This window comes from Sardina pilchardus, chromosome 23, assembly GCF_963854185.1.
Source record: "Sardina pilchardus chromosome 23, fSarPil1.1, whole genome shotgun sequence".
In the NCBI taxonomy this organism is placed as follows: Eukaryota; Metazoa; Chordata; class Actinopteri; order Clupeiformes; family Clupeidae; genus Sardina; species Sardina pilchardus.
This window is the reverse complement of record NC_085016.1, coordinates 19,427,127-19,441,234: the sequence shown is the minus strand read 5'-3', so window position 1 is coordinate 19,441,234 and position 14,108 is coordinate 19,427,127. Positions and strand designations below refer to the sequence as shown.

The window sequence follows — 14,108 nt, the reverse complement described above, 5'->3', positions numbered from 1 at the left end:
GACAGAGGGAGAGACAGAGGAGATCTTGGACCGAGCCTTGTCAAATTTCCGGAGTGTCGACTCTCATCTCGTCGTGCCTCACATCCACTCAAACTCCAGTCCAACGTGGTGCCATATCCCGATGCCACTGGACGCGAGCCATTATAGCTTGTGCTAGTAAGCGCTGTGAAGCGTGTGAAGAGATCACGGATAAAACAAAAAGATTCAAACAATGTCAACCTTACAGGGCGTCACGGTCAAATTTGCACTGCGGTTGTGTTACAGTTAATAAATGTACGAAACTGATGTTGTCCCTCATTTTTCAAAAGTTGGACATCTGCATGGACATCTACGTGGACATCTGTGGGGATTTTTCTTTTTATTATTATTTCTTGGATATATTTGAAATGACAAGGAATAAAGGCCTGTGGATTTCTTATCCCGTGTGCCAGGCCTTATCAAAATTTAGCTTCGACTATGGTACGGAAAACTGAAGGGAAATCAATGCGCACTGAATCAGATCGGTTTCATACAGCAGCTTGTTAAACGAACGCTGCCTCCGTGCTTTGTACAAGTATTTGTCAGAGCTGTCATAGATCAATTTCGCAGCCACCTGTTCGGTACGTGAGTGAAAGCGCTTTTTTTTCCTGAAGCACAGCAGACCAACACATCTACCGTGTTCTGCTGTCAAAACAAAGCTTTGTGTGCAGCTTGATCTGAACATCTCTGTTAAGAATTAACAAGTCCACCGACAACAATGTGACACTCTTGTTGATGTGCTTTTTGCATGAGAATCGTTAGCCCTTAGGAAAATGGGTGCTTGTTTGAAACAATCAATAGACTATTAAATACTTAATACCTACTGAGAAGGGACCTGGTGGAATATGGACTATCATTTTCACACAGAAATATCAAAGACTTCACACCATACAGCAGGAGAACTAGTTCTGATACCTGCTTTTCCTCCGACACAAAGCAAAGTTTTCCTCCTTCACAAAGGTGTGATCGCCATGTCTGTCGATTTAGGCATGCAGATCAGGTTCAGTTGTTGTGACTGTGTGTGTGTGTGTGTGTGTGTGTGTGTGTGTGTGTGTGTGTGTGTGTTAGTGTATAATGGTTAGTGTGTGTGTGTCCATCGCTTTGTTGATGCAAATCTGGGTGTGTGTGTGTGTGTGTGTGTGTGTGTGTGTGTGTGTGTGTGTGTGTGTGTGTTTATGTACGTGCCTGTGTGTATCTGTGTGTGTGTGTTTATGTACGTGCCTGTGTGTTTGTGTGTGTGTGTTTGTGTGTGTGTGTGTGTGTTTGTGTGTGTGTGTGTGTGTGTGTGTGTGTGTCTGTGTGTCTGCCCGTGCATTCGTGTGTGTGTGTGTGTGTGTGTGTGTGTGTGTGTGTGTGTGTGCACGCGTGTGTGTGTGTAGTCGTGCATGTACTGGCTATCAGCGTGGCAGGCAGCATGAAGGCAGGCAAGTCGCCGCACATTATCCCCAGCCAGCAGTATCACCAGCCTGCCGTCACTCAGGGGAAAAAAACGCCCGAATCACACCCATGAACGGACAAGCACAGAGGAGCCACCGCCTCTGATAATCCTGCCAGACAGCCCCTCCGTCCCCCCCGACTGCCAGCCCTCTCACCTCTCCCCGCCCCCCCTCTCTCTCTCTGCCTCCCCGCTCCGCTAACCAGGCACAGGGCCGCAGCTCCTGTCCAACCCCCCTTACAGGATGTTGCGGCGGGGATCAAAACACTCGGCAGGCCACAGAACCGGCTGCCGGATGCTGGAAGCTATCGCGTTCGGAGGGCCCGTCGTGTTTATGGCCCGCCCCGGAGTAAATGAACGTGTGCCTGTGCCCATTTAACATTTCTCTTTTCGCCGCGCTGCCATTCATTGCTTTATCGCTAGCTGATCAAGTGTATTAATGGGCTATATGCGCCATCGATCTCTAATTCTTCTCGAGCAGACACGGAGGATAAATATTACGGGACACAGGCATTTCGGGGCTCATTGTAATCAACATCTCTATTGATCCGCTGCCGAGGTCCCAGAAGTAATCTATTTTAAATACACTTTCACTGCCCACTCTCTCTCCCTCTCTCTTTCTCCTTCTCTCTCTCTCTCTCTCTCTCTCTCTCTCTCTCTCTCTCTCTCTCTCTCTCTCTCTCTCAGCCAGCCTGTCCCCTTCCATTGTAATTGTTTTGGCGGTCGGCCATGGCATGTCCAAGTGGGGTCTCTGCCCCGTGCTCCCCTCGCTCTTGGAGGGGAGTTAAGCAAATGCTTTTTGTGCTAATCAGATTTCTCCCATCATTTTAGTGCAGCGGCCTCCAAGGCTTTACATTTGCATCATGTGAATGGTATGGGCTGTGTTATGTATTGTCAAGTGCTGGGGTCCTTTTTTTGTTGTTGTTAGAGCACATATTCATTTAACATGCTGCAAGTTCTGTGAAAGGAAACACGAGTCAGCATATTCACAACTATAATTTTAGCCTTAACTAAAGCCTGTTTGAAAGACAGTTTCACATTTGACATTTGAACCCATTTGTAACACACCACGCTGTGGGTGTCCCTGTGTGTATGCTTTGTGTGTGTGTCTCTCTTTTTATGTGTGTGTCGGACTGGTAAGGGGGAGTATACTGTAAGTGAGTGTGTATCACAGATAGAGAGAGTGAGAGAAAGGAGAGAGTCTGTAAGGACATGAGTACCTGCATGGTTGGTCACTAATGTCTGTGTGTGTTTGTGTGTGTGCGGTGGAGGTGTGTGTGTATGTGTGTGTGTGTGTGTGTGTGTGTGTGTGTGTGTTTGTGTGTTAGTGTGTGTGTGTGTTTGAGGGCGTGCGTCAGCGTGTCTAAGTCTGTGCGTGTGCATGTCTAAGTCTGCCTGTGTGTGTGTGTGTGTGTGTGTGTGTGAGTATGTGTTTAAGCCTGTACACACAGGTTCTAGCGGGAAGTGAGAAAGAGAGAGAGAGACAGAGAGAGAGAGAGAGAGGAGAGAGAGAGAGAGAGAGAGAGAGAGGGAGAGACCACCATGTGTGGCTATCTGTGTGTGGTGGCGGTGGCGGCAGCATCAGCGATGGCAGCGGCGGCGCTTGAGCAGCGGTGGCATGATGGATGAGCCGAGTCCATGCCCTGTGCCAGACGCCTGCTCTATTGATTTATCCACACATTTGTCTGAGGCGCGGCTACAGCGGCAGGACAAAATGCATTCGGGCACAATCTGCTTGACTCAGCTTTTGTCTGCATGCCCGATATGTACACACATATATCCCCCCGCCTCTGCCGCATAAGTATTTCTGAGCGGGCAATGATTCTTCCCCTCCAGGGGAGAATGGATAGCTTGTGAAGAGTACTTCACACACTGTAAGCACGGGGTGCTTTGCAGGGAAGGTGGTGTGCGATGAAGGTGTGTGCGTGTGCGTGTGTGTGTGTGTGTGTGTGTGTGTGTGTGTGTGAGAGAGAGAGAGAGTGGTGGGGAGGTTGTTTGGGTACTCTCACCACACACCAGATGTTTATTGATCTGCCGTCAACATGTTAAACATCCCTAATGGAACACAAAATGGCCGCCAGCCTGTGCTGTTCTATATCTGCGGTTTGGGCCGTGGTGTGTGGTGGCAGCCCGTAGATCATTGAGCAGCAAATGAGAATTGGGCCACGTGTCTATTTCTGTATAGTTCTACCCGGCATCTCATTCTGCGTCTTTGTTCACTGGCGTACGTAATTAACATTAACAGGCTGGCAGGACATCAATTTTCTGACTGCCTAATTGTCTTTAAAATTGACGAAATTGCACAGCGCAGTTCTAATGAAAGGTCGATATTCTGTTGCTCATTGACTCCACAGACTACCTATTTTTCCAGTCTGGTAAACACTTTGAAATGTTTTGTTTTTTTAGAATCAACAATCTCAGTCATGTGGAGTCTCAGACAATTTGCGTGTGCACACCTACACATTTCTGCCATCTATCATCACTAACCACATAAATGCACGTATACACAAATGCACATTAATTTGCAGTCATACATTAGTAGATCCTCTCCATATTCACCAATGCACGCAAATATAGACTTGACATTATGATAGCACCTGCTGACACTGTCAAGTGCAATCGCTTATAAGGGTACCGGGTTTAGGATAAGATCTGTCAGAGGTCTCCTATCTCTCCTCCTCTTTTATATGTTTTATTTTTTTCACCTCTTTCAAAGCCCAGGTAATTGCATTTTAATCAATGATTAACATAAAGCCATAAATCACATGGAGAGCCCTCGATGAAGGTGAGCCTGGATGACCCTGGCAGGGTGGAATGAGAGCAAAGCGTCACGGTGATGGTGCATAGAGAAGCGGCGTGGGGCGGGTGACCCTCGTGTCCCTAACACCACCACACAGCCTGATTAGGTGTCAGCTGGATTTACAGATGTTCTCAGAGGGCTTTGGATGAAACGGGACATGTCCTAGGGTGAGGCCCTGATGCACCCCGTAGTGGTGACCCAGGGCTGAGAATGTTATAGCTGATATGGAAAGAAATCTCAGTCAATATCTATGTTTGCTTGCTGTTTGTTGTGTATGTTGTGTCTCTGTATTTTTAAGTGTGTGTGTGTGTGTGTGTGTGTGTGTGTGTGTGTGTGTGTGTGTGTGTGTGTGTGTGTGTGTGTGTGTGTGTGTGTGTGTGTGAGTCAGAGACACAGAGAGAGAGAGAGAGATGAAGACAGACAGACAGAATGTGTCTGTTTGAGGGCAAGTATGTGTGTGGCATGATATATGAGTGAACATGTAATTGAGAGGACGGAGAAAGAGACGAGTTCATTTGTATGTGTGTGTGTGTGTGTGTGTGTGTGTGTGTGTGTGTGTGTGTGTGTGTGTGTGTGTGTATGTGTGTGTTGTGTGACTTGAATGTGTCTGTGTGTCTGTATGTGTCTGTATGGGTGAGAGGGTGACTTGAATGTGTCTGCATGCCTGATTCATGTTCATGTATGACTAGGACGTGAAAAACATGAAAGTGACATCTCTTTGTGTGTGTGTGTGTGTGTGTGTGTGTGTGTGTGTGTGTGTGTGTGTGTGTGTGGTTGGGTGGGTGTGTCTGTGTGGTTGGGTGGGTGGGTGGGTGTGGTGGAGGCTGTTTGTACCACATTTCTTACCTGTGATTATTAAGATGCATAACATATATGTAATATTTTTCTGTTTAAATGTGATCTAATTTTATAAGCAAAGAAGGCCTATTTTCATTGAGGCTCAGTTGGTCATTTATATTCATTGAAAACCTGACTAACATGTTGGTGACCTTTCAAAAAAATTCATAGTATATTCATAGTTTTTTTTGCCATATTGCATGTCATTTACAGTATGTGTTTCTTTTCTTTCAATTCCATTGATTAAAATACTGTTCACACAGTTGCTATTGTGAACATACAGGTGGATACAGGTGGATATTGAGAACAGTAGTGAATATTCTTGATTTTGTCACCAAACATTACCATTACCTCTGCTATGTCTCACAACCAATTTTAAATCTTGACAAGATTCCTATAATATGTAATTGAAATATTAAGAAGACTTCTGATTGCAGTGCCTGCAAGCATGAAGGAGAGTGTGATCATAAACATAATAATTAAAAATCAATCCAATACTGTACATATCTGAAAAGAGAAACAGTAAAAGAACGATTATTAATGTCTTATGTAACCTTTCACAGGGTATGATGTATCTTGAAGAGAGACGACTGGTTCATAGGGACCTGGCAGCCCGGAATGTTCTGGTGAAATCTCCCAACCATATCATGATAACGGACTTTGGGCTCGCTCGTCTTCTGGATGCGGACGAGAAAGAATACAATGCTGATGGAGGAAAGGTTGGTCGTGCGGTCAATTATCATTTTGAATGAAGAAAAGATTATTATCATCTCATTAACCCCCTCTGAGAAAAGACAAGATTTAATTTGACCAAAGTCATAAATAGCAATTTTGTCAAATAATTATCTTTGTTGAGTGCAATTGAGTCTAAATGGTTCCCAGTGGAGTTCGTCCACTAGCAGTATGAGTTCTGTGAACAAAAGAGTGTGTCATTCACTCATGCGGTAGCCTACCCTTCCAGAAGCAATGGTGGTCTTCTAAATTGTAAAGCAATTTTTTGCAATTGCTTTTTACAAACAACAACAATAAGCAAAAAACCCACATGATGACCAGGAGAAATATCCAACTAGAAAATGCCAACTACTGTGTGAGCTGGCCCTACCCCCTAAGGGTGCAATACCATTCGGTCAAAGTTGATAATTAACCAGGAAATCCGATTCAACAAGCCTCATGTACTGTAATTAGCATGTATTATAATGACTTATGTCAATGAGAGAATCGACTAAATGATTGTTCGCTTTGGGATAAAAGCATCCGCTAGATACAATAACCATAACCATAATCATAAACATATTAGTTAAGAGAACACAAACGCTTGACGAAATGGCCAATTTGTTGCAGATGCCCATTAAGTGGATGGCTTTGGAGTGCATCCATTACCGGAAGTTTACCCATCAGAGTGATGTGTGGAGCTACGGTGAGTGTTATCAGTCACACTTCACTGACAAGCCTCTCGCCTCTTTAGCAACACACGAGGGAGAGTTGACGTAAGTCCATGTGCTAAGACTACCAAGCATTCCCAGAGGTGACATTGCATAGCTAAGTCAAGAATATGTGTCTAGACATAGATGTGTCATTTTGTTGATTAGCTTTTGTGAAATCCCTTTATTTGACTTAAAACAAGTTATGTTAATACCTCTGAGAAAAGCAGATTTGCTGCGCCAACTGAACGTCTTATCGATTGCGCAGGAGTGACCATCTGGGAGCTGATGACCTTCGGGGGAAAGCCGTACGACGGCATCCCGACTCGTGAGATCCCAGACATCCTGGAGAAGGGGGAACGCTTGCCACAGCCTCCCATCTGCACCATAGATGTCTACATGGTCATGGTCAAATGTACGAGTCATTTCTCTCTTCTCTCCACGCATAGAAATCCACATCATATTTCCATTTCACAAGAATATAGTACTGTATGTACAGTAGTTGAGTATTTATCTTTTGCTAAAATGCAGCTCTAATATAAATGTTTTACTACTCTGCGACAACACAGACACTTTACTTGCCTGTGATAAAAACTGATGAGGTATTAAAATGTAATGCACTATTGGGTGCTATAAAGTCTTACGCTTGAACATTGTCACAGTTTATGTACAAAATGATTCATATTTAGGAACAGTTCAAATGTAAGATTCATTTATTGTGGAAACCTTATCAAAGGTCAGGATTGAATTCCCAATGTTCCATGAATCCCTGATTTTGGTAATAGACCAAGTTAAGGCAACACAGTGTAATCAATGGATGATATGCAAGACAGCACAGGGGAAAACCTGCACCTCTTGTATAGGCTATGCACATAACCCCAGGAGACCAACACACACACACACACACACACACACACACACACACACACACACACACACACAGATCCATAGCCACCCTTGAACGTATACTATACACAAAAGTGCACACCCAAGATTGACACAAGATCAGACCATTCCGACATCTCATGTCCACCTTCTCACCCCCGACTGTGTCAGTGTTGCCGCACACAGATCTGCTGTTAGCACCGTGACCCCTCTTTTTTCCCCTCCTCCGCCGCAGAAACGAGAGGGGGAAACGGAATTAGCAGACTGGTCAAGCGATGCACGCAATCCACCGCCTAAGCGAAGCTCAGGCTAAAAATCCCCCCCCCCCCCCCCACACACACACACTCTCTCTCTCTCAAAAAACTGGGGTCCACGATTAGATGCATTAATTCTAATTACATGTTGACTGTGAGCTGTTGTTTATGATTCGATTCGCTGTAGCATTAATGCCCCCGTGGAGAGCGAAATATTGATAGAGATGAAATGGAATTTGATTGCTCGAGTAATTGCCGCTCATTTAGATAATGCGTTGGAGTGTGGTTGAAGGGGAAATTAATTGGGAGGAAACGAGAGGAGAAGCAATGCGAGGTGAAAGCATGTAAGTGGTTGTCAGAGATATGTTCCCCCCACCCACACACACATACACACACAGATACACACACACACACACATACACACACCATACACACTTAGTAACACACAGAAAGCTCAAAGAGGATCAGCTATTCTGGTTTCCATCTTAACCCATAAACACATCATTTTGCCACTCGAAATGGATCTAGTGGACATACAGAAGACCTCCCTCTCACAAAATTATGTAAACAACAAAGCCCGTAAATGAGGGCCATTAAATCGTGTGCCTATTTCAGTTCAGGCAGAAGCATTTGGAGCCTAGTTTTCCTCATCTGTTACATCTTTTAGCGTTTTCATGAATCTCTCCAGATATGCTGTACAGTTGATCCCCTTTGAGAAGGCATGATAACTGGAAATATGCCACAGACATGTCTGATATAAAGTAAATGTGTGGATATCTGTCAGTGTCAAAGAACGTTCCATTAGTTGCCTTTGGTTGTATTCTGTTGGTAGAAATGACCCATCTGAACACTAAACTAATTGTCCAGATATTATGAGTCAAAAAAGCCTAAATAGCCAACTTAAACGTTCCTGCAGGTTGGATGATCGATGCCGACAGCAGGCCCAAGTTTAAAGAGCTGGCCGCTGAGTTTTGCCGAATGGCTCGGGACCCCCAGCGATACCTCGTCATTCAGGTAGGATCAATGCTTTTATGGGCACTGTTGATTAACAACATAGACTAACATCAACAAAAATACTGTATGAAGAAAATGATTATAGATTGTTTCATCCACTAATATCAGATTAACTACAGTATGTGTAGAATCAACAGAGTTGATCGGCTGTGTATTGCCGTTGCAATTGTATACAGGTAGCTTGTGATGAGATTCATCACAGAAATGGAGACACAATGTTGTCATTTTATCCCTGTCAGGGAGATGATCGTATGAAGCTGCCCAGCCCCAATGACAGCAAGTTCTTCCAGAGTCTTCTGGACGAGGAGGACCTTGAGGATCTGATGGACGCTGAGGAGTACTTGGTCCCGCACGGGTTCAACATGCCCTCGTCCACCTGCACATCCAGGCTCCATGTGGACTCAAACAGGGTGAGAAGATCTGTTCTAGCATTTATCTCATGCTCGCTGATCAGTGTTTATTTATAGTATTCAGTAATATTTAGATATTTAAATATCATGATATCATTTGGTACACAGTACTGTAGCAACATGGCAAAGTAAGACAATGGACAGTGACATAAAGCCTGTTAAACCTCAGGAAAATGTAGACGTGCCATAGTACAAGATATCCACATAAAACATATAAAGCATATTGGCATGTGTTTTTTTTTTTTTTTTCGTTGCATTCATTATCCACAAACATTCCTAGAACAGGAAACTCAATTCCATGTCAACCCAATTTCATAGATGTGAGAGTGAATTTTATTGTACTTTCTTGTTCATAATTCTGATCGTTCCATCTGCTCTCAGTCCATCTCGCTCTCTCTCTGGGGGCATTGTTGAGTGAGCCGACGAGGCGTCTGTGCTCTCCGAGGCCTGATCTCGAACATTAAAGACCCAGACCCACTCTATGCGCCGGTCCCTCCCCGCTAGCCGTTTTCATTACCGGGACCTCGGTGTGCAAATAGCAGTGTCTCTACTAAGACGAGCACAGTTTGCTCAGAGACAATGAGCCGGGCAGGGGATATTTACTCTACCGTCCGGCGGCGCCGTCTCGAGTCGTGACGGCGCATTTCATATCGGCGATGGAGGCCGGGGGGCCCACCCGGCGTCTCCGGAGACCAATGCCCGCGGACGGACTCGCTCTCGTTCTCGCTCTCGCTCGCTCTCGTCGGCCCCTGGAACAGGGAAAGGTCGCAGAGGCAACCTCGAATCTTTCAGTGTAATTATGCAGTCAAACACCGTCGCCCGAAAATAGCTGCAGATGTTTCTGATCAGGAATCGCTTGAAGGAATTTATGAGATTCCATTTCCTTGTGATGTCACAGTTCACCATTCGAAGAGGGGATGGGAAGTCGCGTGGGATGGGGGTTGGTCACGTGATTAGCACTAGCCTGGAGATGCATCCACTGGTCAGGCCTGGGGTCAGTTCAATTTAAATAGAGTAATTTCTTCGATCCCGCAAATTGAATTTTAATTTACGGAATAATAGAGCTGTGGCAACAAGGTTTCACACTACGACAAAGGTTACTGGATACTGGAAAACAGCGCAGCACTACTTACTCATGGTGTCAGTGTCAGTATGTTAGTCTGTTTATGTTAGTTTCATTATAGGTCATACCCATTAACTTCCATGTCCTTCCAATCTGTTTAAAATGAATCCCCACCATTTAATTATAGAAACATTATGAAGTTTTGGTCTGATATACCCACCTAAAGAAGGCAAAATCCCTGCACCATCAGCCGATGTGGTGCTTGTGAAAGCCTTGCTAGCATGCAGTCTTTTGGTGATATTGTTGCCAACATCGTGCACTGAAGGCTTTTCTAACTTTTTCAAAGGGTATGGTGTCCTATCTGAATAAAGGCCATCCTTAAAAAAAGAAAGAATAAATGGAATCTCTGGGCCCCTCAGACATGTTAGGAGAGAGACTGACACAGTTGGAAGGGAGACAGAGCCTGGCAGACAGGGCAAGTGTTGAGAGAAAATTCTAGAAAAAGGGAGAAAGACCATGGACATATGGGTCCCATCTCCCCGGCTTGTTCTGTTTAATCTACATTCCTGTTTGTAGAGAGCATAGAACACGAACAGCTGACATCACGCCACGACAGGCCATGTGACTCGTTCACCTTGGTGTTCCTACTTTCACTTCTTTCTGTTTCTGACATCTGCATAGGCATTTATGATTCATCACGATGTTCTCTGGTCATCCAGCATGGTGATGTATTTTTTTTTTCCACACAATCATGTTTGCTTGTCCTCCCGCAAACTTATCATGACGTATCTTTTTGCATCCAGTCAGTAGGTTCAAGGCACAGGTGAACACTTGATAATTTAAGTGTTATCAGTAAAAATGTGCCGTTTTCTTGATATGATTAGATAGTATCATAAATCGTACTGTATACAGTATGACATATGGTTCAGTGTGTGTATATGTCCCTGTTGCATAAATCATCAAAAGCCTATTTACCAATATACCATGTATAATTCTAGACAACACATGGCATGCGAACATCAAACATTGATGTGAAATATAATTAGAGGCACAGATGAACCTACACAGTCTGTGCAGTGCATGCAGCGATCTTACAGCACCTGCGAGGTTATCAGTGTTGACTTGAAGTCTCTCCCTCCACTGCTGTCAAACAGAATCAGTTTGTGTACCGCGAAGGCGGCTTCGGCTCGGACGAGGGCTCCGGCGGCCGCCAGCACAGGGTGGGCAGTTCCAGCTGCAGCGGCGTCTCCGAGCCCTCCGGCACGCCAGGGGGCGCTCTGGAGAGCCTGGAGGACCAGCGGTGCAACGGAAGCCTCCAGAAACAGCCGACAGCCCGCGTGGTGGAGGACAGCAACGGCCAGCGCTACAGCGCCGACCCCACCATCTTCCTGGGGGAGCGCGGGGCCCGGGGGGACACGGACGAGGATGGATACATGACCCCAATGAAGGACAAGAGCTCCACAGGTATGTAGTCAACAAACATGGAATTATACAATAAAATACTTGTATAATTGTATGATAGAGTAGCATATAATTATAAAGTATAGCAGAAATTAGTATTGTATATAAGTGTTTGGGTCCATTTTCAGTGTCAATTAAGTCAACTGGTATCGTTTGTAACAATGTTTTTTTTCATGAAGTGGGACTTCAAATAATATGCAAGACCTTTTCATCAATATCATGAACTTTCCCACTCGACTTTTTAAAGGAGACTCCTCCACTCCTCTACTCCTCCACTCCTCTACTCTGCTCAGACTAGGTTGCCAAGTGTGTCCCGATGCTCTGTCCCTGACTTTTAGTCTGTTTACCCCTGTTAATAATGCATCTCCTTTATTCATTCATTTTATTACCTTGCGGCTCCATTCATCTAGTGAAATATCTCTCTTTCTCTCGTCCTCCTTTGTTCTCATCCTTTCTTCACCGCGGCCTTTTGCAACAACACACCGTTTCACAGCATTAGAGAAAACAAAAAGGCAACATGAAAGCAGCTACAGCAGTGTCAGGGGTCGGGTTGTCGAGAAATCAATAGGTGGCCGGCCCTTTTATATCTCGAATCTTCACCGTGGCTTATTATTCAACTCGGCATTCAACTAGCAGAACTTAAGAGCAAAAAATTGCCCAAGCGTTGTTGGCAGCAAGCCCACAAGGTCCTGGCTGTGCGTACTTCATTCCGTACACCCTAGGCTCTTTTGCTGAATGAATAATCTCACCGTATTGCTGCTTTTTTTTCTCTCTCTCTCGATAGAGTATCTCAATCCCGTGGAGGAGAATCCCTTTGTCACCCGCCGCAAGAACGGAGACATTCACGCTCTGGACAACCCGGGGTACCACAGCACGCCCAACGGTCAGCCGAAAGGCGAGGACGAGTACATCAACGAGCCGCTGTACCTCAACACCTTCCACAACACCGGAGAGGTCAACCCCGAGCTGCTGAAGAAGAACGGCATCCCCATCCCGATGGTAGTGACCAGCACGGCGGCTGCAGCGGCGGCATCGTCGGCAGCGGGCACGACCGTCGCCCACGGGCCGCACGCCGCCGCCGGCGGCCAGCCGGGCAACCCGCCGCACCAGGCCCCGACTCCGCACGTCCACTTTGTTCTTCCGCCGGGCCACGGCGCCGGTCAGTCGGTGGGGCCGCCGCCCCCTCACCCAGCACAAATCCTCCACGGCACGTTCCCTGGCAAGCCCGCTCATCTGGCCCAAGCCGGGCACCCGGGGCACCCGGGCCAGCTGTGCCACGCTTCAGCCGCTGGCATGGGCGCCATCGGCCACCATCTGCCGTCCGTCTCCGCGGGTCAGACGGTCAGCCAAGCGGCCCAGGCGGCGGCGGCCCAGGCCGGCAAGGCCATGGTCATCGGCCAGAGCGGCCTGCCCGCTCTCAGTGCCCACCTGAGACACCCGGGCGCCATGCTGCAGGCCGGGCACGCCGGCACCATCATGCTGGACAAGAAGTCCAAGAAGACCTTCGACAATCCCGAGTACTGGCAGCACAGCCTTCCGCAGTCCAAGTCCAGCGGCGGCCAGCAGAACCCGGCGGCGGACCCCACGCAGGTGCCGGGGAACCCCAAGTTCTTCTACAAACAGAACGGGCGCATCCGGCCGGCCGTGGCCGAGAACCCCGAGTACCTTTCCGAGTACGCCCTCAAGCCGGGCACCGTGCTGCCGCCCCCGCCGTACCGGCAGCGGAACACTGTGGTCTAGTCCTCGGAGAACCCCCCCCACTACACACCAGTTGGTTCCCTCCTCCTTCACTCACTCTCTCCAGAGCCTGGTTCCTGGTACCAGCACTCGACCCTCCCACGGTTCCTCCCAAGTGTCCCTCAGAACGAACTGGACGGCGCCGCACGAGAGCCAACACACAGGTTGTTCACCTCTGGAACCTCTGGAACCTCTGGAATGCCCTCCCCTCTAAACACACGCACATACTGTACACACACAGGCACACACACACACACACACACACACACACACACACACACACACACACAGACAGACACACACACACACACACACACACACACACACACACACACACACACACACAGACACAGACATACACACACACACACACACACACACACACACACACACACACACACACACACAGATGTGTCTGAGAGCAGGTTCCTTTGGAAATGTGGCCTCTCCCTCTCCCCTCCAGACAGGCGATGACACGCCAATCAAATCCTGGTCGTCTCTGCGCACACCTCCCTGTCCCAAGAATTGTCACGGTGACCTTTTCCAAATGAGTCGATGCCTCTTCCAACACACACATACCCACCCACCCACACCCACACACACACTCACACACACACACACACACACACACTCACACACACACACACACTCACTCACATGTGTCGTGCAGCTCTCCTCTCTCGTCTATAGACAGACAGGTCTGGCCCCTGTGTGCGGGGCACAGCGGCTCTATGAAAAGGAACAAGCGCTTCAAAGCAATATGGGGTTGAGTC

General features: G+C 47.0%; 1 protein-coding gene across 1 annotated transcript in view; it reads left to right on the top strand.

The window, feature by feature from the left end:
- The window catches only part of LOC134070949 (receptor tyrosine-protein kinase erbB-4-like), a 252,134-nt gene extending 238,784 nt beyond the window's left edge, over positions 1–13,350 (top strand). The window contains exons 21-28 of the mRNA XM_062527490.1: positions 5,654–5,809; positions 6,432–6,507; positions 6,780–6,926; positions 8,567–8,664; positions 8,904–9,074; positions 11,292–11,601; positions 12,383–12,597; positions 13,087–13,350. Coding sequence (XP_062383474.1) covers positions 5,654–5,809; positions 6,432–6,507; positions 6,780–6,926; positions 8,567–8,664; positions 8,904–9,074; positions 11,292–11,601; positions 12,383–12,597; positions 13,087–13,338 — 1,425 coding nt within the window. The 3' untranslated portion in view covers positions 13,339–13,350. The remainder of the gene's footprint in view (positions 1–5,653; positions 5,810–6,431; positions 6,508–6,779; positions 6,927–8,566; positions 8,665–8,903; positions 9,075–11,291; positions 11,602–12,382; positions 12,598–13,086) is intronic.
- The last annotated feature ends 758 nt before the right edge of the window (positions 13,351–14,108 follow it).